Source organism: Carassius auratus, chromosome 5 (genome assembly GCF_003368295.1).
Source record: "Carassius auratus strain Wakin chromosome 5, ASM336829v1, whole genome shotgun sequence".
Taxonomy (NCBI): Eukaryota; Metazoa; Chordata; class Actinopteri; order Cypriniformes; family Cyprinidae; genus Carassius; species Carassius auratus.
This window is the reverse complement of record NC_039247.1, coordinates 28,925,468-28,952,843: the sequence shown is the minus strand read 5'-3', so window position 1 is coordinate 28,952,843 and position 27,376 is coordinate 28,925,468. Positions and strand designations below refer to the sequence as shown.

At 37.7% G+C, this 27,376-nt stretch overlaps 1 protein-coding gene across 3 annotated transcripts in view; it reads right to left on the bottom strand.

Moving 5' to 3' along the window:
- The window catches only part of LOC113084639 (astrotactin-2-like), a 479,964-nt gene that overhangs the window by 40,186 nt on the left and 412,402 nt on the right, over positions 1 to 27,376 (bottom strand). For all 3 annotated transcript variants that reach the window (XM_026254924.1, XM_026254923.1, XM_026254926.1), the window contains one exon: positions 27,067 to 27,215. In XM_026254924.1, the coding sequence (XP_026110709.1) occupies positions 27,067 to 27,215 (149 nt within the window). The remainder of the gene's footprint in view (positions 1 to 27,066; positions 27,216 to 27,376) is intronic.

Here is a 27,376-nt window from a genome sequence, read left to right as displayed (position 1 = left end):
TAAAATGGTTACTCACATTTTCAGAGCAGAAATGTGGTTTACGCAAAACATTTGACTCAAGATTCGTGTTGAGGAATTACAGTTTGACAGTTTTCCTGGGCGTTTCCTAACAAAACCAATGCAAACATGTAGCCTCAATGATTGCAACACTGGTTATGAACACTTTGCATATTTCACACTGTAAAAAGTATAATGGCAGTGCCAACTTCAGTCAGTTTGGATAGAAAAGGATGGAGGTCAGAAAAAGTGCACAATGAAACTGCCTTGTTACAGCATGTGTGGTCTCACCACAGTATCAGGGAGTACCTGTGATCTTCCCAGGATCCTGTTAAGTGGCTGCTACCTATCAGATGAATATGCAGATATAAACAGAAACCGTGAACAGCCGGTTGAGATTAGTGGAGACATTCTATTACTGGAGAAACATATTGCGTGATGTTGAGTTAACACAGTGATTAAAACCTTGTCGCAGATGTTAGGTGACCTCTTGCTAGAGAAGGCAGGGAGGAAGCAAATCAAGCTGAACTGAAGGAAAAAGGCTGGAACAAGTATTTTTCTCATTTATCCAATAAGGCCCATGATGCGAGTTATTCAAGTCATTTAAAGCATCTGGACTCATGCATCTTCCTCCTGCTGTAAAAGATTTGCAGTTTTATGTGTCACCATAATGCTGAATTACTGTGCCATGCCATGTTTGCAGTCTAATAAAAATAAAAACCAAACTGAAATCACAATTATATGGTTCAGGAACTGCGTAATTCTGGCTGACACGCTAAAATTAACGTTTCGATTTGGAGCAATCGCTGTATTGCAGACATAACTCTGTTTAAAACTCTAGTGAGGGCACTTAATCTAAGTTGATTAAGTCCCTCATATGTTTCCGTAAAAACAGTGTGGCCAAAACAATAGATGGGAGTGGAAAGAATAGGTCGTCTGTTCTCAAGCGATGCCGCTTTGGCATCCAGTTCTTTCTTTCATCTCCTAAAGCATTGCTCTCTGTCTCATTAATGTCCACTGACATTTGCTGGTTTTACACTCACTTAAGATCAATGCAAGTTCAGAAAAGTCCAACTACATTCTGTAAAGCGTACAAGAAGAATAGAAGCACAACAGCAGCTGTTCCATACCCTTTCCTTTGGCAATGTAAAGAAAGTTCACAGGACAAAACACAAAAGTATTTTATTTGCCTAATCAAGAATATTTCTTGCCAACATGATCTCCTGAGTATTTGTGTGCATTTAAAGTTAATATGTGGTTCTACCACAGGTTCACTTTCTTAAATGGGGCATCAGATGCAAAATTCACTTTTACATGTTGTTTGCATATTATTCATCTTAGAAGTGTGTGGACACAACCACTCTACAATGATAAAGATCCATTCACTCCTTTTTTTTATGCCCCAACAACATAAACAGTCTCAATAATCAAGCCGTTTTAATTTTCTGAGCAGTATAATGTCATTAAGTTATGAAGAACTTTTTCTTCTCTTGCCTTCTGGGCTTTTTGGCACATCCTTTGAGGCAGTGGTTAGAAAATTGAAGGAGGTGAAGGCACAGTCTGTAGCGTTTAAGAGGTACTTCCCTAGCCAAACTAGATCATCTCCCAAAACCTCTGAGAGGACAGGTCTATTCCAATCTGAGGATTGCAGACAGGACCAGAAGACTAGTGTGGCCACTCGTGCTCCTCCATCTTCCAGGAGTAGAGCATGTTAGAGCCGTGACACTAAGCAGAGTAAAGGGGATCTCAGAAAGGTGACTGAGAAGAGACACGCTCATAGTCAGCACTCTGTTACTAGGACTTCTTAGTGCTGGCTGTTGCCCCCTTCCACTCTAAGTAGATGGGTACCCCTGAAGTTCACTTTTTGCTTAGCATGGTGATGCCTCCGCTGTGATAGAGGGTATTTGGTAGGCGGCCCACTTATAGCAGACTTATCAGAAGTTAGTTGCTGTTTGTTGATAGTTCCCATGCTTAGGCTGTCTCCTCTGTGATAGGTTTTAAGTATATGACCCATTACCATTAGGAATACTTTGAGGCTGAGGACAGTTGTATTCCCTTGGCTATATGGATGTCCTGCTTTAATTATTTGTGACTGGTTGGGTTCCTCATTTCCTCTGAGTTATTCTAGCCACCCAGGCATCTTTGGCTTCCCCCGTAATCAGTATATGTTTGTCACTATTTTGGTGCTTCCTCACCAGGTGGTTAGGCATAAACCAGGGCATGGCGTAGTGGTTATTTAATTCCCCCAAATGTCCCCTAGTGGATCCAATCTGGAGTTCCCTTAAAGGGGAACATCTCAGGTTATACATGTAATCAAGGTTTGTAGGTGATTTTAATATCCACATTGATAATGAAAAATATGCATTGGGATCAGCATTCATAGACATTTTGAACTCTATTGGGGTTAGACAACATCTGTGAGGTTCTACTCATTGTCAAAATCATACTCTACTTTATCTCAATTCCTTATCACATCCAAAAACTCAACTTGATGATGTAACAGAAACTATGGACTCTCTCTCTCTTAGCATTTATATTTAGATATGTATGCTCCTTTACGCTTAAGGAAGATTAAAGAAACCAGTCTGACACCATGGTATAATGAGCACACTCGCAGCCTAAAGAAGTTGGAGCGCAGCTGGTGGAAAAAACTAAACTAGAGGTATTTTGTATTGCTTGGCAAGAAAGTACCCTATCCTACAGAAAAACATGAAAAACTGCTAGATCTGGTTACTTCTCTTCTCTTGAAGAAAACAAACATAGCCCCAGGTATTTATTCAATACAGTGGCTAATATAATGAAAAATAAATCATCAACAGGTGTTGACATTTCTCAACAGCACAGCAGTAATGACTTTATGAACTACTTTATTTCCAAGATTGATGTTATTACAGATAAAATTGTAACCATGCAGCCATCAGCTACAGTATCACACCAGACAGTGCACTATAGATCCCCTGAGGAACAGTTCCACTCATTATCTACCACTGGAGAGGAAGAATTGTACAAACTTGTTAAATCATCTAAACCAACAACATGTATGTTATACCCTATTCCATCTAAGCTCCTAAAATAGGCTTTCACTGTTATGCTGATGATACTCAACTCCATATTTCTTCGTGGCCCAGAGAAACATACCAATTAGAAAAAAAATAATGGAATGCATAGTCGATATAAAACCCTGGATGAGGAGTAATTTCTTACTTAAAAAATGTCTTTGTTAAGTATGGTAACCCTCGTTCCCTGAAGGATGGAGTGGAGACGCCATGTCGGTAACCAACGCAAAAAAATAATCACTTCGATAGACCAATCTACTTCGAGTGTAAACTAAACGAGCCAATGCACATTGGCATGCAATTATTGCATCCAGCTGCCGCTGATCATAGCACGAGTATAAGGCGGCAGCAGGTGCAATGCATACCAGCTTTTCGCTGAGGAGCCGAGCCGGAGACCCGGCAGCTCAGCGGCGGTACAGCAACCATGCCGAGGAGATGTGGCGTCTCCATTCCCTCCTTCAGGGAACGAGGGTTACCATACGTAACCAAGACGTTCCCTTTCAGTCGGTCACTCTGGACGCCACGTCGGTGACCGACGCAAAATGGGATCCCTACCAAAGCTCCATGGGTGCTGCCCCTTCCAGTGCCCTGTGCGAGCTGCCTGCGCCCCTATTCCACTCACCACTATCAAAGCATTACCTCACTGAGTGAGATTGGATAACACTGGGAAAACGTACCTGTTCCGCTTTTAACAGGGACCCTGTGGAAGCCCCATCCTTCCCGAAGGAGGTCTTGGGAGCAAATACACATATAGCATCCGTTTAGGAGTATACAGAGAAATTTGAGGTGATTAACACCCTATTGGGAAGGCAGGAGTCTGCCGGGGAAACACGGGCTCTAAGGCTATACCGTGGACTATACACATACAAGTACTGCTTAGGTCTCAATATGTTGTAATGCTTTATTGGGTGGTTGTTCTGTACACTTAATATACAAACTCCAGCTAGTCCAAAATGCAGCAGCTAGAGTCCTTACTAAAACCAAGAAGGATGACCATATTAGCCCGGTTCTGTTAACACTGTTTTGGCTTCCTATCAAACATTGTATAGATTTTAAAATCCTGCTTAATACTTATAAAGCCCTGAATGGTTTAGCACCTCAGTATTTGAATGAGCTTTTATTGCACTATGGTCCTCCAAGTTCACAGCATTCTCAAAGACCCACCTCTTTAACCTGTTTTACACATAACACACTAACACATTTCTAATATTCAAATCCAAATGATTATTAGGCTGCATTAATTAGGAAACCAGGAACACTTCTCATAACACACAATGTACTTGCTATATCGTTAAAGGAATGGCATCTACGCTATTATCAGACTGTTTCTCTCTTATTCGGAGGTCACCGTAGCCACCAGATCCAGTCTGGATCCAGACTAGATGGTCACCGCAGTCACCTGGATCCAGTATGTATCCAGATCAGACGGTGGGACCTCTACAGCCCTGAATGTCAGTGGAGGCCAGTACAATTAGATGAGCCCCAGTGACAGATCCACAGTCAAGACATTGTCCCCTAGACAGCCACTGGGACAAGACCACAGGAAATAGATGATTCTTCTGCATAATGACTCTGCTGCAGCCTGGAATTGAACTGCTGGTTTCGTCTGGTCAGAGGAGAACTGGTCCCCGACTGAGCCTGGTTTCTCCCAAGGATTTTTCTCCATTCTCTCACAGATGGAGTTTTGGTTCCTTGCTGCTGTCGTCTCTGGATTGCTTAGTTGGTGACGCAAAATTGCCAGCAATTTCATTGACTTGATTGCACATATACCATTCAAACTGAACTGAGCTGGATGATGACATGATGACTGAATTCAGTGATGAACTGCCTTTTTGCATTATTGTCAATTTTCCCATTTAATGCTTTTCAGCTGCTTTGTCACAATCTATAATGTTAAAAGCACCATATTAATAAAAGTTGACTTAACTTATTCATAATCAGTACCTGAGATTATCATTGTCATAGTTTGCAAGTTGTTGATCCAACTGCTACGTCGCAGAAATAGAAACCATTTCTATAGAAACAAAAACTCACAAATCTTTGAACATGTGTCAGAACTGGTGATAATTTACATTTGATATGGGTTTCAGAATTGGCTATGGAAAAATGGCTTGATAGTGCCCCCCCCCCCCCCCCCATATGTTCCAAGTATTTAAACTAAATTCATGCATGCATGTCCCAATACTACAAAAATGTATCTTGGAGCAAAGTCCTAAAAACAACAGGAAGTCAGTCGTTTTGAATTTCCTCTACGATTTTTGTGCATTTTTTGCAATTTTCCTCCGACAGTTTTAATCCGATAATCTTCAAATTTGGTGAGAGTAATCATAAGGCCTCTGTGATGCAAAATTGCGAAGATCTTAAGTTTTCATCCAAGTGTGTCTGTTGTGGCCTGAAAAATTACAGTGTTTCACCATGAAACAGAAAGCTATTATAAGAATGTCAATCTGCTGCAAAATTCAAATATTTGATAAGGACACATGCCCATATTCAGTTGATTCTGATATATTTTTGATATCTCAAAAAGTTCGGCCATGGTGAGGCAACATATTTATGGCAATAAAGCAGAAACAGGTGTTTTATTACATGCACATACATTGTCTGATTTTGATCAATTTCAGCGGTTTGTTCGTTGTATGATGCTGATCACATAGTGCCACACTGTAAAACCCGACAAGTTAACTCAACTCAAATCGTTTGAGTAAACCGATTGCCTTGACTGTAATACCCGACAAGTAAACTTAACTCAAACGGTTTGAGTAAACAGATATCCTTAAGTTATGTTAACTCAAACCGTTTGAGGAAACCGATTGCCTTAAACCATTTAAGTTGAAAAAACTAACAGTTATGAGTACTCTGAACTTAATTCAGTTGAGTTCCCTGAAAGAAGATATACATTGCAATTAAGTGATTAAGTGATTAATTGAGCTTTAGTGATGAACACCTGCTGTTAACAAACATAATTACTGAAGAAAAGAGAGAAAGGAACAACAGCTGACTTCAGACACAGCCTCACTCAAACCTGACAAGTTATGTTAACTCAAACCGTTTGAGGAAACTGATTGCCTTAAACCATTTAAGTTGAAAAAAAACTAACAGTTACGAGTACTCTGAACTTAATTCAGTTGAGTTCATTGAAAGAAGATATATATTGCAATTAAGTGGTTAAGTGATTAACTGAGTGCTGATTGTGAATTAGTGATGAACAGCTGCTGTTAACAAACAGAATCACTGAAGAAAAGAGAAACAAAAGAACTACTACAACTGACTTCAGACACAGACTTAGATGAAATCAACTGAAATAAAATACATGAAATCTCTCAAGATCTGATTAAACAACCCCACAAACAGCATCACCAGCTCCACTTATTAATAACCAGACTGACTTTATTTCTGTCAGACGTCTACAGAAGATCTTATTGAGAATGAATTAAGGTTTAGATGTTGATTTATTGTTTCATTTGAAGTAACCATGTTAGAGATCAGTGTTTGCTTTAGTTGGGCTCTTGACCCTTGATTTCTGTCTTAGTCTTTTCTCTGGCTGTTATAACTGTGTGTTTCTAAAACACATTTGTTGTAACTCAAAAGCCCAGAAGAAAAGCCATCAGGTGTTAACCTGTACCTAGGTGTAGGTTGTTATACTTCATATAGGTGATGATAATTATTAATTATTGTTCACAAATATTGATCTGTACAGAGTCTAATCTCTGAGGAAACAAATGTGTAATTAGTAGAAGTGAATCTAATACAAGTGACCCTAAGAGTCTGTGATAATCAGTTAATATAAAAATGGCTTCATAAACATTTTGTACACATACATTTGTATTCCATCCCAGTAGTTGGTCAGACACAGACATCAATAATCAGAATATGAACCTCAACAATGGTGACAAAAAAACATGCTGCAGTGCATGCTGGGTACTATTGTAGTACAAAACTCATCCATGGCTCCCAGCATGCTCTGCAGCTTTTTTTTTTTTTTTATGGTCACCATTGTTGAGGTTCATATTCTGATTATTGATGTCTGTGTGTGACTGTTTGACACCGTAGAAGACCACACTGTTTGGAAAGTCTTTGTATTAACTGATTATTACAGAAGCACTGGCTCTTAGAATCACTTTTACTATAACCAATCAAAATACACAACACCTATTTCATCAGAGACTAGACTCCTAGCAGTTCAATAATTGATGATTATCATCACCGATATAAAGTATAACAACCTACATCTAGGTACAGGTTAACACCTGATGATATTTCTTCTGGGCTTTTGAGTTACAACAAATATGTTTTAGAAACACATGGTTATAACAGCCAGAGAAAAGACTAAGACAGAAATCAAGGGTCAAGAGCCCAACTAAAGCAAACACTGATCTCTAACATGGTTACTTCAAATGAAACAATAAATCAACATCTAAACCTTAATTCATTCTCAATAAGATCTTCTGTAGACGTCTGACAGAAATAAAGTCAGTCTGGTTATTAATAAGTGGAGCTGCTGATGCTGTTTGTGGGGTTGTTTAATCAGATCTTGAGAGATTTCATGTATTTTATTTCAGTTGATTTCATCTAAGTCTGTGTCAGAAGTCAGTTGTAGTAGTTCTTGTGTTTCTCTTTTCTTCAGTGATTCTGTTTGTTAACAGCAGCTGTTCATCACTAATTCTCAATCAGCACTTAGTTAATCACTTAATTATTTGAATGCAAAGTTTTAAAACTTACAGGGTTTAAATCAAGGCAATCTGTTTACTCAAACGGTTTGAGTTAAGTTTACTTGTCAGGTTTTACAGTGCACCAACTGGAAGCAATACGTGTCATTTTAAAAATGCTTTGAATTCAGCCTTATATTTTTGCCTGATGTGCTACAAACTTTAGCTTAATAATGTATAATGTCAAAGCACAACAATGTAAAACTGCAAAGCGATTCTTGTTCTCTTAAATACTGTTGCATTTATGGAAACATAGCAAACATGTCAAACTTGATGTTTTTCTTACAGTCACCAAACTCGGTATCTATTTTTCTCATCAAGCTGGACAACTTTTTTTAATTTCAGTTGAGAAATTTATTTTTACATTTCATGTATTGCACAAATCAATATAATCACAAATAAATAGAATCTTCACTCATACACATAGTTTATTTTACCTCATATGCTATTTCATATATAACTTAATATCAAATACATAGATATGCACTCTCTATGTCTACATTATGAAAACTACCAAAAAAAAAAAAAAAAAAACAATAAATACTTTATTTTAACAATAACATTCCTAATAGTAATTCAAATAATTCCAATTTGCAATAATGTTTCTCTACTAAAACAACAGCGGTTGAGTAAGTGCATTTTTTCAGTAACCACAATCACTAACAATATAGTCGAGCTCTCATGACAGAACACAGACGTCACTTTCATTTAAGATGAACATCTCACATGGAGATTGCTAAACGCCAGCTTATTTGTTTGTTGGTGTTTTCAGATCATCATCTGTGCTTCTGCAATGGAGAACAAGTGTTGCCAGATTGCAATAAGCTAAACACTGGCCTAAAAATGTATCCTTTTTAACAGAGAAGCTCTGATTTGAGGATTTTAACTCTTGATATCTGGTAACAGAGCTGATCAGAGCTGATCCTCCCTATATATAAAGTACTCATGTTGCGCAGGGCCCCGAAACCCCCTTTTCTCTCAATGATTATTTAATTTTTTAGTTTCGATTCTGATTTTTGCCAGTGAATATGAAAATATGAATGTTCTTTTCCTTTAATGCATTACACTGTCACCCTTTGTACGTAACATCCAAATCAGTCAAATCACTTTACGTGACTTGTCATATACAGTGTCCTACCAGCCTTGTTCAGTACTAAAAAAAGATTTAAAATCGTACTGCGCTGCGCAAGTGACACCGTTTCCTAAGAGCTTTCCGTGTGGGCAATTCGAGACTGACTGAAACACAGACAAATATAGGTCACTTTATAGTATAGTTTACTTTACTAACAAGAACTAACAAGGAACAATATATTTTTACAGCATTTATTAATCTTTGTTCATATTAGTTAATAAAAATGTTCATGTTCATGTTAATTCACAGTACATTAACTGGTGTTAACTGATAGAACTTTAAATTTGAATAATGTATTAGTAAGTTTTGAACTTAAAGGGATAGGTCACTTTCAGTTGCTGGTCCCCAGAGACTTGGGTGTGTTGTTTTTTTTACACTATAGAAGTCAATGAGGACCAGCAACTGAAGGTGAACTAATAGCTAATATTAGCAAATTAAACATTATTGTAAAGTTATACCAAAATTGTATATATTGTTCCTTCCTTGTGTGTGTGTGTGTGTTTCACACTATTCACACTATTTTCTGGACTAACTCTTTTATTGGTGTAATCCTAAAACCAGACTGCAAGAGGCTGAAGGGGTGGCCTTGGTGCCTTTGGCTTGGGACCGTCATCGCAACTTGCAGCTATATTTTTACGATTACAGTTGTCAAAGTTGTCTTCTATACTCTTGTTAAACTACCTCCACTCTCTCTGGCATCAGCTCAACCTGGATAACTCATTCACATTTGATGGGAGATTTGAAATATATATTTGATTTTGATTTAAAATACTCAAATGTTTGCAGGTTATATTTTATGTAAAGAAAGATTTGTATTGAAATTGTATTGAAATTGAACTGGAAAGTCATTTTAACATCTAGATTAGGTTTATAAAATATATTTGTATGCATATAAATGTACATATTGACCAGGCACGTGCACACATAGACATCAAAAGGGGGCTTGAGCACCTGCCCTTTTTATTCCTGGAGAGAAAGTGCCCTTTTTTCTGGGGTGCTTTTTTTTTTTTTTTTTTTTTTAATAATATATATTCCTGTTTGCGCACAGCTTCCCTGTCAAACAAATATATTTATTGAAGAATAGTATATCTAAATATCAGGTCAGGAGTTCTGAAGCGCTCATTGAGCTGATGATACTGCGCATGTGTGATTCAGTGTGAAGCAGACTGACTCACAGCTCGTCTGAAACGAACTGGTTCTTTTGGTGATTGATTCTGAACTGATTCTGTGCTTATGTTATAAGCGAGGGTAAACTGAAGGCTTGAATTAAGGGCAGTCATCGCTAATGACATTACATCGAGCGCAAAAGAACCGGTGAACCGTTTTTTTTTTTCAACTGGTTTATTTGATCGAATTGTCCGAAAGAACAATGTAAAAGAAGAAATGTAAAAATATCAGTGTCAATAAAAAATGCATAATATACCTGACATCAAAGTGCAGTGTGAAGGAGATGAATAACAAATGTAGCCTGTCATTTGTTTACATTGCAAAGGTGTTCAATTTTAGACAATAACAACTACAACAGTAATAATAATATTAATCACTATATTCCAGTGGATCAGTTTTTTTATGTTTTGTATCAATATTTAAGGTGGACTTATTGATTAGGTGCAAGAGTAGTAGTGACGGTTAAAATAATAGATTAATGCTGAAACAGAGAAGAAAAAGCCATCAGGTTGGTACAATTTAAGACATTTCAGTTTCTAATCCCAGAACTATTATTATTTTAAACTTAAAATTGTCTTCTCTATTGTTTCTTTGCATCAAAGCATTTGCTGCTGTATCAATACATAACCATCCATATCGATACGTGAATCCGCAAGGAATGCATCACAATATATTGCTGTATTGATATTTTGAACAGCGCCATTTAAAGCCTTGTTCCATGTGCCCCTTTTATACTTTGAGCACCTGCCCCTCCAAAGGTCTCTGCACGGCCCTGATATTGACCATATGCACACATACAACAGTAAATTAATATACTGACTATTTAAACAATAATGGAAACTTAAAGTCTGTACTTTTTGGTGACCATCTTATTTAATGAATTGAATATAAATCTAAATAAATATTTGAGTATTTACATAGGTATTGAGGTATTTACTAAGCTGTGTAATATTAACCACTAGATCTCAATTGCTTGTTCTTATTATTATTTAGGAACAGCACTTATGAATGTAATGAATTTTACACTATGAATACTTTTAAGGTGCACCATACAGTCTTCATCATAACCATTATATCTGTGTTTGCATACTGTAAAATCAACATTCTGATAAACTGCATTTCTGAAAAGGTAATAAAGAGTTGGAGTCTTTGCTATTAGTCAACCTGCTAATACGTCAGAAAGAGCATGATGCCCTTAAGAGACCATTATAGAAAGAGAGAGAGAGAGAGAGAGAGAGAGAGAGAGAGAGAGAGAGACTGATCGCAGCTCTGTATTTTAAGGCCATTTGCTAATCTGACATCACTATGTCTATTCAATTTATTAGTAGAGACACAGTCTGTATAATGGCCCTAACCATGAGATTTGAGCCAGTGTGCTTTATACAGAAGCATTGATTAAACCTTCCCTGGAGAGGAATGAGGTGAAACCTTGAAAATAAATGTGATGGCTTTACCCTGTAAAGTAAAACCTTAAAACAAAACAACTAAACAAAAAGACAAGACAAAACAACACAAGAGTAGACAAGTCACGACAAAGCAAATAAAGACTGTGCTTAGCTTTAATTAACATTTTAACAATAAATGAGACCCCTGCTTATATCCCCCTGCTTAGGCATAAGCAAAAGTCAGCAAGAGCTCCCTTCTTTCTGTGGGATTGGTCACTTAAGGATTTGATGTCTTGCTGTACTATATATTCATTAATTTAAGATGGGGATCTGATTCAACACTCAACGTGTTCCTGTATTTTGTACAAGCACTGAAAATATCCTTTCATGGAGAAGCAGCGTAGTAAATGGCATCAGGAATATTATTGCTTTATTATAGAGCTCTAGATATTAAAAATATATATGCAAGTGATGCAACCAGATGCGTCATTTTTGCTAATTTGTGTTTTAATCTATAAAAACAGGCACAACTATTATATTAATTTTGAAGTCTAAAAACAATCGTCCCCTGTTATTTTCTCTACTTCCTGTTGGCCTTCTGTAGCTAATCATAGCTCCATGTAGCTGTTTTTATTTTATATTTTTTCTCTATAATCTTTCTTACTATCACTGTCTGTTTGTTTGTTTTTTTAATTGTAAAATATAACTTAATTCACACCATATTTCTGATATTACCGATCAATCTTATCAGATTAACTTTGATCGTTCACTCTTCCGTGACTGCAGCACACCTGCAAAGCGTTAGCACTCGTTAGCTTGTCATTAGCGTTTTCTTTTCTCCTCTCCTCTCGTTTTCCACAAGTTCATCAAACAACCGCAGTAAGAATATTTCATCAAGCACGGTGAGTAATGGCTTCTCCTACAATTGTTATTTGCACCTCTTGCCACATGTACAGTTTATCTATCTCTGTCGCTGATGAGGGATTCACATGTGATAAATGCAGGGAAACAGTTAGGCTGACAGAGAAGATTTCAGAATTAGAGACACGCATCCAAAATTTAATTGAGGACAGTAAGAATGTTAGGGTTCTAGATATGGCTTTGGATGCGTCTAGCTCAGGGATTCCTGTACATTGTCCGGTTCCAGCAGAGCCCCTGCAGCAGGGCAACTGGGTGACGGTGAGGCAGCGTAGTCGTGGGTCAAAACACCGCTCTTCTGTTCCGATCAAAACATTAAACAGGTTCTCCCCACTCAGTGATGCACCCACTGAGAAACCTGATGAAAGTGCTCTAGTTATTGGCGATTCTATTGTACGGAACGTGAATATAGAGACACCAGCCACCATAGTCAAATGTTTACCGGGAGCCAGAGCGCCTGACATCTTGGCAAATTTAAAAGTGCTGGCTAATGCTAAACGTAAATACAGTAAGATTGTTATTCATGCCGGCGCTAATGATGTTCGACTTCGCCAGTCGGAGATCACTAAAAATAACTTTAAAGAGGTGTGTGAACTTGCAAGCATGCTGTCAGACACTGTAATATGCTCTGGTCCCCTCCCTGCTTACCGTGGTGATGAGATGCATAGCAGATTGTCATCACTCAATGGCTGGATGTCTAAGTGGTGCCCACAGAATAACATAGGTTATATAGACAATTGGACGAGCTTTTGGGGCAGACCTGACCTGTTTAAAAGAGATGGTCTTCATCCCTCCTGGGGTGGCGCCACTCTTCTGTCTAGAAATATGGCAAATAGTCTTAGTGTTTATACTTGACTAACTGGGGCCCAGGTCAGGAAGCAGACAGACTGGCTAAACCGACCGTCTGCTAGCTGCCTCCCGTCACAGAGGTCAGTTAATTCTCAGCACATAGAGACTCTTTCACCTAGATATCACACTATAGAGACTGTGTCTGTTCCACGAACTAGAAAATACAAAAAACGTCCAAACCAAGTTAAGGTTAACAATTTAATTGAGGTTCAACAAATAAAAAACAAATGCAATATGGATAAACAAATGATAAAGCTTGGCTTATTGAATATCAGATCCATTTCTACGAAAACACTTTTTGTAAATAATATGATAACTGATCATAATATAGATGTGCTCTGCTTGACAGAAACCTGGCTAAAACCTGATGATTACATTATTTTAAATGAGTCCACCCCCCAAGATTATTGTTATAAACACGAGCCGCGTCTAAAAGGCAAAGGGGGAGGAGTTGCTTCAATTTATAATAACGTTTTCAGGATTTCTCAGAGGACAGGCTTCAAGTATAACTCGTTTGAAGTAATGGTGCTTCATATAACATTATCCAGAGAAACCAATGTTAATGATAAATCCCCTGTTATGTTTGTACTGGCTACTGTATACAGGCCACCAGGGCACCATACAGACTTTATTAAAGAGTTTGGTGATTTTACATCCGAGTTAGTTCTGGCTGCAGATAAAGTCTTAATAGTTGGTGATTTTAATATCCATGTCGATAATGAAAAAGATGTATTGGGATCAGCATTTATAGACATTCTGAACTCTATTGGTGTTAGACAACACGTTTCAGGACCTACTCATTGTCGAAATCATACTCTAGATTTAATACTGTCACATGGAATTGATGTTGATAGTGTTGAAATTATTCAGCCAAGTGATGATATCTCAGATCATTATTTAGTTCTGTGTAAACTTCATATAGCCAAAATTGTAAATTCTACTTCTTGTTACAAGTATCGAAGAACCATCACTTCTACCACAAAAGACTGCTTTTTAAGTTATCTTCCTGATGTATCCGAATTCCTTAGCATATCCAAAACCTCAGAACAACTTGATGATGTAACAGAAACTATGGACTCTCTCTTTTCTAGCACTTTAAATACAGTTGCTCCTTTACGCTTAAGAAAGGTTAAGGAAAACAGTTTGACACCATGGTATAATGAGCATACTCGCACCCTAAAGAGAGCAGCCCGAAAAATGGAGCGCAGCTGGAGGAAAACAAAACTAGAGGTATTTCGTATTGCTTGGCGGGAAAGTAGCATATCCTACAGAAAAGCATTAAAAACTGCTAGATCTGATTACTTTTCTTCTCTTTTAGAAGAAAACAAACATAACCCCAGGTATTTATTCAATACAGTGGCTAAATTAACGAAAAATAAAGCCTCAACAAGTGTTGACATTTCCCAACACCACAGCAGTAATGACTTTATGAACTACTTTACTTCTAAAATCGATACTATTAGAGATAAAATTGCAACCATTCAGCCGTCAGCTACAGTTTCGCATCAGACAGTGCACTATAGACCCCCTGAGGAACAGTTCCACTCATTCTCTACTGTAGGAGAGGAAGAATTGTATAAACTTGTTAAATCATCTAAACTTACAACATGTATGTTAGACCCTATACCATCTAAGCTCTTAAAAGAGTTGCTTCCAGAAGTCATAGGTCCTCTTCTGACTATTATTAATTCCTCATTGTCATTAGGATATGTCCCCAAAACCTTCAAACTGGCTGTTATTAAGCCTCTCATAAAAAAGCCACAATTTGACCCCAGAGAACTAGTTAATTATAGACCAATCTCGAATCTCCCTTTTCTGTCCAAGATACTAGAAAAGGTGGTATCCTCACAATTATATTCCTTCTTAGAGAAAAATGGTATATGTGAGGATTTCCAGTCAGGATTTAGACCGTATCATAGTACTGAGACTGCCCTCCTTAGAGTTACAAATGATCTGCTCTTATCATCTGATCGTGGGTGTATCTCTCTATTAGTTTTATTGGATCTTAGTGCTGCTTTTGACAAAATTGACCACAACATTCTTTTGCATAGACTTGAACACTTTGTTGGCATCAGTGGAAGTGCATTAGCATGGTTTAAATCGTACTTATATGACCGCCATCAGTTCGTAGCAGTGAATGAAGATGTATCATATCGATCACAAGTGCAGTATGGAGTACCTCAAGGCTCAGTTCTAGGGCCGCTACTCTTCACGCTTTATATGTTACCCTTGGGAGATATCATCAGGAAACATGGTGTTAGCTTTCACTGTTATGCTGATGATACGCAGCTCTATATTTCCTCGCAGCCCGGTGAAACACACCAATTTGAAAAACTAATGGAATGCATAGTCGATATAAAAAATTGGATGACGAGTAATTTCTTACTGCTAAATTCAGAAAAAACAGAGGTGTTAATCATAGGGCCTAAAAACTCTACTTGTAATAACCTAGAACACTGTCTAAGACTTGATGGTTGCTCTGTCAATTCTTCGTCATCAGTTAGGAACCTAGGTGTGCTATTTGATCGCAATCTTTCCTTAGAAAGCCACGTTTCTAGCATTTGTAAAACTGCATTTTTCCATCTCAAAAATATATCTAAATTACGGCCTATGCTCTCAATGTCAAATGCAGAAATGTTAATCCATGCATTTATGACTTCAAGGTTAGACTATTGTAATGCTTTATTGGGTGGTTGTTCTGCACGCTTGGTAAACAAACTACAGCTAGTCCAAAATGCAGCAGCAAGAGTTCTTACTAGAACCAGGAAGTATGACCATATTAGCCCGGTCCTGTCCACACTGCACTGGCTCCCTATCAAACATCGTATAGATTTTAAAATATTGCTTATTACTTATAAAGCCCTGAATGGTTTAGCACCTCAGTATTTGAATGAGCTCCTTTTACATTATACTCCTCTACGTCCGCTACGTTCTCAAAACTCAGGCAATTTGATAATACCTAGAATATCAAAATCAACTGCGGGCGGCAGATCCTTTTCCTATTTGGCGCCTAAACTCTGGAATAACCTACCTAACATTGTTCGGGAGGCAGACACACTCTTGCAGTTTAAATCTAGATTAAAGACCCATCTCTTTAACCTGGCATACACATAACATACTAATATGCTTTTAATATCCAAATCCGTTAAAGGATTTTTAGGCTGCATTAATTAGGTAAACTGGAACCGGAACACTTCACATAACACCGTACTTTCTACATCATTAGAAGAATGGCATCTACGCTAATAGCGTCTGTTTCTCTCTTGTTCCGAGGTCACCGTGGCCACCAGATCCAGTCTGTGTCCAGATCAGAGGGTCACTGCAGTCACCCGGATCCAGTACGTATCCAGACCAGATGGTGGATCAGCACCTAGAAAGGACCTCTACTGCCCTGAAAGACAGCGGAGACCAGGACAACTAGAGCCCCAGATACAGATCCCCTGTAAAGACCTTGTCTCAGAGGAGCACCAGGACAAGACCACAGGAAACAGATGATTCTTCTGCACAATCTGACTTTGCTGCAGCCTGGAATTGAACTACTGGTTTCGTCTGGTCAGAGGAGAACTGACCCCCCAACTGAGCCTGGTTTCTCCCAAGGTTTTTTTCTCCATTCTGTCACCGATGGAGTTTCGGTTCCTTGCCGCTGTCGCCTCTGGCTTGCTTAGTTGGGGTCACTTCATCTACAGCGATATCATTGACTTGATTGCAAATTAAAACAGACACTATTTCAACTGAACAGAGATGACATAACTGAATTCAATGATGAACTGCCTTTAACTATCATTTTGCATTATTGAGACACTGTTTTCCAAATGAATGTTGTTCAGTGCTTTGGCGCAATGTATTTTGTTTAAAGCACTATATAAATAAAGGTGATTGATTGATTGAACAATCACCAGAAGTAAAAAGATAAAAACAATTTAAATCATGATTGCATGACTTGATCATTCTTTATTTAAAATCCACATTTGGAAAGTTTGACTGTGATGTTTGCAAGAGCGTAATTATAGACACAAGGAGGCTGTGAAAGCGACTAGTAACAGTGACAACAGTGAGAAAACAGCAGTTAAGAAAGCATCAGATCAGAGAGATGTGGATGTTTGCAGGAGCTCTGCAATGTCACATCACACTTATTTCAATAACAATTTATATAATAGACTGCTTTACAATAGTGTCAGTGTCCGCATTCAGTTATAATTGGATTGATTTTTGTAATTATTGTAATTATTATTATTTTTGATATGAAGCAGCTATATGTGTATGAATATGAATAGTGTATGTATGATTGCAAAAGCTGAATAATCAAAGCTTGATTAATCATTCTAATACAGTAATTGTTAGAACATGATATTTAATGTTCCCAACAGCCATTTTTCTGAGGGTTTTACTGATGTATTTTATGTCATAGAATAAAACAAGAAAACAGTTTGAGCTTGTGTTAAACACAGACCTTATTTTAGACATTTGACTAAAAACTTAGGAAGTACAAATTTTTTTAAAAAAAATTGCAACATGTTTCTGGGTTTTATGACTCATTCCTGCAGCACTCTATTGTCAGCTAAATCATTAGAAATGACTAATGCAACACAATTAGCAATAAGCAAGGTATCTCACCTCACTTAAAAAAAAAAAAAAAAATGAAGATTGGATATTGGAGAAATTTCAAACTGATATTATGATGGGGAAAAATCAGATCCGATTGATTTAGCCTAGTCCACACCCTCCTGCTATTACTGTACTTGCAGCCCACACTTTGGAAAGCTCCGCTCTAGCAAATAAAATTGTATAGTTTGATAACGAGAGAAAATTCTATATGTCGTTAAGAGGCTTAAATCGGTCTGTTTGGCTTTGACCTTTAGTAACCTTGCACTTTTAGATCTAAATGCCATATGAGCTAATTGGCCACCACATGATCAGTCATATATTAAGATTGTGACACCAGCTCTCCTGAATTCAAGTCCCAAACACAGTGACTTCATCTGACATCAACTGAAGGAGACCAAAGATGATGTCAACCTTTTTTAAAATGACAATAATAAAAAAAATTCACATCATTGCATCCATTGAATTAATTGGATGTGACTGTTCTTGTGTTCATATGCATGCCACGTTAACTGTCTATGCCTTGTGAAACCGCTTCAAAATCCATTCAGCCTCACCTTTGCATTACCACGAGTGTTTTGCGAGTATGTGCAAGCGAATGTGTATGTGTGTGCTGAATAAAGAAGCCAGACTTGGCTTTCTGCCTGTACTCCAATCTGCTGATGGCCCACTCATGACGCCAAGGGAAGCGGGAGCCATTTTTAGCGATGAGGTCATCCTTAATTAAGCACCAAAGCAAGTCAGCTGAGTCTCTCCAATTCGTTATCTCCACTCATCCTGAAGGACACCCTTTTATCTCCTTTTAATTGAATCTCGCTTCAGATAAGCTGGCTTATGAACAAGCATCGGCACTCTGGGATAGCGCTCCACTCAAAGGTGATGTCGGAATTGTTATGTAAACTAAAGGATAGCCCTCCACGGAGCGAAGGCTCGAGTCCTCGGCGAGGGAGATGAGGAGCAGGAGGTGTCAGACAATGACGGATTCCCGATAAGAAACATGCTGTGACGGGAGGCTGAAATGGAGATGAGAATCAAAGATCGAATGTCCTATAGCGCTGTCTGACAGCGGAGCTGTGAGATGACATCATTGGCATGTGGCAGCAGGTTCCCTCTGCAATTCCCCCCACCCATCCTGCAGACTCCCATTATGTGTCCACAGCGAGGAACTGTGAGAGACACTCACACTCTGACACCCTTCTCCTCGTTAATTAGCAGATTTGGAAGAATCGTGCTTCTTCCGGGCTGCCGGATGAACAGAAACGCTAGCTCACCCAAATTAAAAACTCAGACCAACATGTGTGGTCTTGCGACTGCGAAATCCTGCTACAGCAGGAAGCTCTGTCGCCAGTCTATATGAGACAAGTGCATAACGTCATGTGTCAGCGTTCATTATGCATGAAACTTTGTAATTGCATGAAATATCAGAAACTTCATAAGCTGCTGTTTTGTAAAGCACTGGAGCTTGTGGCAGATATGACAGTGATCACCAAAAGAATAAATACAAATATTGCCACTAAAAAGTATGACATTAATATTATGCTGCCCTTAAATGTGAGCTTTTTTGAGAGCAAATGATAGTCTAAATATTGATCGTCATAAATGATTCAGGAATGAGATCTCCCTGATATCTGATATCCTAGACAGCAATGAGATTAAGTAGAGAGCGAATGACAACTTTTGATGAAGGAATCTCGCATGTCTCATTTGTAGTTTCATAAGATATCTTAATGTCAAGATACCAGAGTCTGCAATCCGACATTTCAACCAATCTATACACACTGCATTTTATAGCATTTTTCTCTTACTGTCTTTCAAAGGGCATCTTATTTGAGTCTGTTTGTATTTATCCTACACTCTCAGAAAAACTGGTCCAAAAGCTGTCACTGGGGCGGTACGTTTTCAAAAGGCACACATTTGTACCTAAAGAGTCCATATTGGTACCTAAAAGGTACAAAAGTGTACCTTTTGAAAACTGACTAAAAAATCATCATCACCAACAATTCCGAAAAAAAAAAAAAAAAAAAAAAAAAAGATTTCCCTGATTTCTCCTAGACAGCAATGATATTAAATATAGAGCAAATTTTGCTTGATTAAGCAATCTCGTTTCTCTTTGATAGTTTAATAAGAGATCTCAACAACATCTTATACCATGCTCAGATTTGCCAATATAGGAAAGTCTGCAACCAAAAGTTTGAGATGTCAGCTTGAATTCAAACACATCTCCTGAAAGCGCAAACACTGAGCAATGTCGTTTTAGAAAATAAAATAAAATGCATTGATGTCTGGATGATATACGAATCCTTCTGGAAAATTAAAGCAGTTGGCCCTAAATCAAATGGACAAATGTGTTGGGAAATGAAAGAATGAGATGAGAGAGAGACAAATGTCAGCTGCACAGCAGGTCAAGTCCTTTTAAGCCAGTTCAAAATGTGATTTTGAAAAGGGACTACGGTTAACTGCAATCTCCGTTAAATTTGACAAGGTTAGAGCTAGCAGATAGCAATATCCATGAGGCAACTCACTTGGTTCCTCCAGCACTGCACGAGTCCTCGACTGTGAAAGTGAGCTGTGCTTCAGCAAACGGATGCCATCTAGAGGTTTACAGCAGTTCTCAATGCAAAAATTCAACACTTTCCTTGTCGAAAGGCAAAAACATTCCAATCAACATGTTCACAACACATCTGAAGAAAAGCTCCAATTCATCCAGCTTTTCAGGCCAGATGATCAATATATAACACTTATTTTTCTCATTTCTACACAATAAAATCTATTTTTGACAATGGTGAAGAAAAAAAATGCCACCATGCAGATGTTAGGTACTTGCTATTTCACTTTAATCCACATTCTGACCCAAGTGATGTGTTTTTATTTTATTTTTTTACAGGAAACTATTGATCAAAATGCTCACGTAAGAATTTCCTTTTTGTTTTGTTGATATACTACTCCTATTTGAGTACTGTGTCCTTGTATTTGAGCTGATATTTTGCCTGACATTTATACCCCCTGCATCCATATTCATTTTATTATTATTATTATTGTTGTCATTATTTTGCCATTATGCTGTAATTGTGACACTTTTTCCTCATTAATGAACTAAATGGTTGATTTTGGCTTGTCTAATGTCTTGATTGCATCCATGAGGAATACATTCTGACTTTTAGGACAACTAGTTTTACTTATATTATATGCAACTCCAAAAAGACACAAAGAGTAAAAAAATAAAAATAATAATAATTCAACAGAAAACTCTGGCCCAAAAATGGAGAATCATACTGTTGTTTCTAAATCAGCGATCAATATGAATTTAATATAAAGGTAACACTCTGTTTCACCACAATCCATTTTTTTTTTTTTATTCAAAGTGGAGACAGTAAAAGTACAGAAAGTGAGTCTGGTCTTGTCTAAACCCATTAGAACTGGCTTGCAGTTCATGTAAACCCTTCCTTGTCCTGCTGTGTGAATATGTGTCAGCCAGGCTCAGGATGTTAACCTAATGGTAACGCATGGTGACACATTGTTGCCGAGAATCTGATTTTATGTGTACAAAATTGTGAGGCAAACAGCGTGTAATAAAGATGTTTATAGATGGCAAGACAAGAACATTCTGGCTTCCCAGCATTGGTCGGCACAATTCTAAACATTTTATTTAGTTTAATTAGTAAATTTAAAACATATTTGTTGGCAGTGATTCAACTGCTTTAGGTGAACACAGTGGTTGGTTGTGGATTGTTTTTTTGTTTTTGTTTTTTTTTTTTTAAACACAACATGAGTTTGTCCATGGAGCCAAAAGAGAGAAGGGGGTTGTGATTTTTATTTTTTCACTTTTTAACTGTACAGTCTTTGTAGCCATATATAAATATTACAGTCTAAGCACTGGTTTTAGAAAGTGTTCAGATCTGTACTGATTGTTCACAGCAGATGGGAACTTGGCCAAAGTCATGAATCTCAAGTGAAATCTTTACGCATTTAACTCTTTAGGCCAGCATCTTTGAGCAGAACATAAAAATAAATAAATATATATATATATATATATATATATATATATATATATATATATATATATATATATATATATATATATGTATATGTATATGTATACTGAACTTGGCTTTTATGTATTAACACGAGGTACTATTGCGTTACTAACTTGTTGACATAAAGCCTGCAAAGCTGGGAACTTCCTGATGTATGTGCAGGAATACCAGGAATTAAGGTGACATAACTCGTTTCCATGTAGCGAAGTAAGCAGTTTCCAGCATATTTACTTACAAATGTACTCAACAAAAAAAAAAAAAAAATTATATGCTTTTTAGGATGATTAATTATTTGTGTTATGTCATGATTTATGACAATTAATACATTTTCTTTGCAAATTCACAAGAATTTCACAATTTTGATTTTCTTTTGAGATTTACATCTTTGCACTCACTTTTAATATTTGGTGTAAAGAATTGGGGACAACAAAGGTGCATGAGAATAAGTCGACAAAAGTCAATAAATAAATATTTATCAGTAACATTAGAATAAAATCGAGTCAAGTCTGCTTTCTTGTCAATTCTTCCAAATGTACAGTACATACACAGAGATAATTGAAATTGCACTACTCTCAGACCCTTGGTGTGAACAGATAACACTAACAGTAGAACATTAAATACAGATAATAAAATATAAAGTACAACTATACAAATATGAAAATAGGTCATGTAAAAAAAAGAAAGATAAGTAAAGCAGCACAAGGCACATGACAGACAGAGTGCAAACCAGTGAAGTAAACAGTGCAGATACAATGATTGTAATGCAAAAGAGCTTATTTAATCTGGTTAAAGTGTCAATGCTGAATGAGGTAGTGACTAATGCTGTACAAAGTGTCTGGTGCAGGTCCCAGAGTGTTTGTGGGAGTTGGTGGGGGGCATGGGGGGGTGGGTCAAAGACGATAGGGCATTCAGCTTCCTGACAGCCTAAAGGAAGAAGCTGTATGATGGGTGAGTGGGATCACCTGTGATGGAGAGGGATTTACGGGTGAGACGGGTTCCATAAATGTCCTGGAATAGCTCGTCTGGATGCTCTCGATGGTGCCTCTGTAGAAGGTGCACATGAAGGGCTCTGGCATCTCAGTTTGCGAAGGAAGTAAAGATGCTGCTGTGCTTTCCTCTGTGATGTACACACCCAGGAACTTGGTGCTGCTCACTCTCTCCACAGTCAGAGGAGACGGGGGGGGGGGGGGGGGGGGGGGGGGGGGGGTACACGCCCAAGAATGTTGTCAGGACCCAAAGCTTTGCGTGCATTGATCCTGCTGAAGGATCTCCTCAAGCTGTCCGGGGACAGCGCCATCATCTGGTCGAGGAGAAGGTGGAGTCTTCTGTGCCGTGGTGCTGTTTTATGCTTCAAAACGAGCAAAGAAGGCATTCAGCTCGTTCAGCAGGGAGATGGTGCTGTCACAGGTCTGCGGTGGGGGCTTGAAGTCCGTAATGGTCTGTAACCCCTTCCACAGGTTCCTAGTGTCTCTGCTGTCACTGAATTGATGAGCTATCCTCCTGGAGTTCTGTATCTTAGCCTCTCTGATGCCGCGGGACAGGTTGGCCCTGGCTGTCCTCGGGCCCACCTCATCTCCAGCTCTGAAGGCAGCGTTCCATGTCTTCAGGAGTCTGTAGACCTCCCCTGTCATCCATGGCTTCTGGTTGACCCAGACAGTAATGGGCTTTGTGACTGTTACATAATCAATAGACTTGGTGATGTAGGCAGTGTCTCTGGGTACTCTTGGAGGTCTGTGGTGTTATCGTATTTGGCCGACTCCTAAACATTAAACATAATTTACTTTTTTGGTAACTCCATGAGTCCAAGCTTTGATATGAAATGTTACAGGCTACAGCCCGCACCAGCGCATTTGTGCAAACTGGAGAGCACGTGCTACGAGCTCAGTATAATGGCTGACAGGACAGTAAGATTTATTTTTACTGACTTATGGCCTGACCACATCTCATCTGACCGCAGTTCACTGTTGTTCTACTGAAGCTCCCTATACCTTTCTCACACTTGTTTGACTAGCACTGAGGTGAAGTTGGAGAGCACATCTGAAAAGTCTCCCTTTTGATGTGGTTGAATATAAGTTCTGCATCTAAATAAATGCAATTCTTGTCCCAAATTTTTTTTTTATAATAACAGTTGTGAGTGGGGTGGCCCACCCTAACTCCACCTGTGCGTTAATTGCGTTCAATATTTTTAACTTGTTAAACTAAAAAAAAAAAAAAAAAAAATGCCTGCGTTAAAGCAACACTATGTAGTTTTTCGACCTTCAAATAATGTCTCTAAAATTATTTCAGTGGTAGAACACCTCTTAACGGGACAGATTCTATTGCCGCGGCTAGAACCACACTCTGTAAGTTTGGTGTTGGGGTCAGTACACACAGCCCCACCCATACCTGCCAGAGGAAGAGTGTGACCTGCTTTATGGCATATTTTACTCATAACCTGGGTCGAACTTACAAGAGTTACATGGTGTTCCTCTAATGCGCTAATTTTGACAGCTCAGAATTTATGACATCATTGCAAAGGGAAAATCAGGGGCAGCAATTTATTGATTTTTTTTTTTTTCCATTGATAAAAACAGAAACAAAACAAAACAATACCATTATTTGCATTAAGAAAGCTGACTTAAACATTTGTTTAGCTAGAAAATATTTTGTCCTCGTTGACCCTAATAGCATTTTCTTTTCCCAGGTATCCTGTCTTTAAACTACCAAATTTCCTCCTTGAAGAATTCCAGTTTCCAAATGTCTCCCATTATTCCACAAATCCGCTAATTTCATATTGAAACACTTGATCCCTTTGTTGTAAAACAGAGTGTATTTTTTCTCGGATTTTACAGAATGCGATACATGATCCAAAAGATGTTTGAATCTATGAAAAAAAAGAGCCCCTGTCAGTATGTCTTTCACCTTTGATTATGGTCACCATCTGATAATCGCAGGATAGAAAATGAGCATGTTGACATCACCGGGTTCTCTCAGGGGCTTTCACACGGAGCAGGGCTTTCATAGTTTGATTCATTGGATATGAAAGTGGTTTTCTAAGTCTACTGGTGGCCTGTGGTCTGGGGTGTGTGAGAGTGAAACACTCTTGATGATGTATCATTTGCAGAATTGTTTGCTTATGGTTTATATCTCTCATGCAGTGCTTTCCTCTTAATTATATCTTTAGAGAACATCTTGCATTCTTTGCACCTCTTGCATCTGCTGCAGACAAACCAAAGTGTTGTTCTGTGTGCATAATGCATCAGAGGCAAAGAAATATATATAAAGAGGGTTTATTGTATGTTTCTGGGCCCTATTTATTTTATTTCCCCCAAATTTAGTTTTAGTTTGACCTTTAATCTTTTTTTTTTCTTCATTCCTATTTTTTTTCTGTTTTAATAGTTCTGTTTTAATGGTTGAATTCAATTTTAATAAATAAACTTGTCTAATTCATTGAAATCGTGAAATTTACATTAAAAGATTAACACGAACAACATTTTAAGGCCCTATTAAACAAGTTTTCCATTAAAACCATGTTTTCCATTTTAATATTCTGTTTGAACTGTTTAAAAAAATTATGAATAATTAATCGAATTTATAAAAGATTAACTATTTAATTTATTAATACTACTAATACTATTAAACCTGTTGCATAATGAATGTTTGAACACACGGTTCAGACCCAAATATTACAATGGGACATTCAAACTCTGTTTCGGACCAAGCAGTTGGAGGACGTGTAAAAACAGCCTCACATGAGCAACACAACACAGGACGAGCAGCTGATCTCAGGTCTGGTCTCTGGAGGGTGTAACCCTGCAGTCAGTCTCTCTAACTGATCAGAGTCAAAGACGTCACACCATCTGTCCCCCTGCCAGGAACTGTCTTCATCTCCTGCTTTCACTCATCAGATGACTAAACCCAGCCTGTTCAACCTTAACATTTCATCTCTCCTCTTTTATTAGATTCCTGTCACCTAAACTCTGACTCACAAGCCATGACTCGGACAGACGGCTACAGGTCACTGTCAGTCAGACGGACCGTTATTACCCCGTCTCTTCCCTCGTCTTCATCTCCCCCTGCCCCTGAAACCGTAGTGCCACGGAAGCTGAACCAGATTTGACCTGATCAACAAGACGATCAGTTATGTATTCAGAGTCTGACCGCAGGCTACGAGGACAACATCATTGTAGAACCCGGACTGAACTGCAGTTTCCCAGCACTAGGAAATTAGATTTCTAAATTGACCACAGGCATAAGAATGGTACATTCACATCGAAATGATTGGAAGCATCTCGTAAGATTGGACAATATCCATTAGGCCAAAAGAGAGTGAAATTTAAGAAGAGAGAGAGAAAAAAAAGCTTCTATGAGCAACGCTGTATCAGGTTGAGTAGAACAACACATAATGCCAATAAATTGTAAACTGTATTGTTCACATCAATATATTCTACTGGTCAAAAATTTATAATAATTTAGATTTTTTTTATGCTTTTGAAAGAAGTCCTTTCTGCTCACCAGGCTGTATTTATTTGATTAAAATGCAGGGGAAAAGTAATAAAAAGGTAATATTGTAAACTAAACAAAAATACTTATTTTCTATTTTTATATATTTTTAAAATTCAATTAATTCATGTGATGGTAAAACTGTGATTAATTTTATTATTATTATTATTATTTGATTTATTATTTCAATTTTTTATTATTATTATTATTATTATTATTATTTTGCATATTATTATTATGTTCAAGATTATTTGATGAATAGAAAGTAAACACAATAAATAAAACTTTTTTTTTTTTTTTTTGTAATATTAAAATAATTAAAATACTGTCATGCCGTTGTTCCATTTTTACTAACATTTTTGAATGGAAATGTATCAGGTTTGACACAAATATAAGCAGCAAAAACTTTGTTTTTAAACATTGAAAATAATCATAAATGTTTATTAAGCAGCAAATCATAACAGGAACAGTCACTTATAACAGGAATAAATTACAAATTTACAATACATTCAAAAAGTAAAAAGCTATTTTAAATAGTAGAGATATTTCACAATATTATCTTTTTTTCTTCTCATTATCAAATAAATGAAGCCTTTGTGAGCAGATCCTCTTTCAAACAATCTCCTAAACAAACTTAATTATTCCAAACGTAGTTCCCCTATTTTAAGAAATTGTTTTTGCACAGACTTTATTACAATTACATGAAGAAGGCATTCTTCTCTGTAATATTGTTCTTACCTGTGTAGATTTCTGCCTCTGATGGGTCCTCTACTCTCTTGTGTTGAATGATGTAATCTGAAACCTTGTAGCCAATCAGGGGTTCCACATCGATCCATTCCAGCGCCACCATCATACTGGAGGGCTCCAGGTGTGGAGCCAGTCTCAGTCTGGGAAAATAAAGACAAGCCAGCATTGTGTGTGTGTTAGTAGGATTTGACAGAATGGCTCCGTTCCGAAACCCGCTGAGCTCCCTAAGCAGTAGGCATTTACTGAATCAGAGTAAACGTGAATCACAATATCGTCCACTTTTTTTTGCACTTCCTTTTTA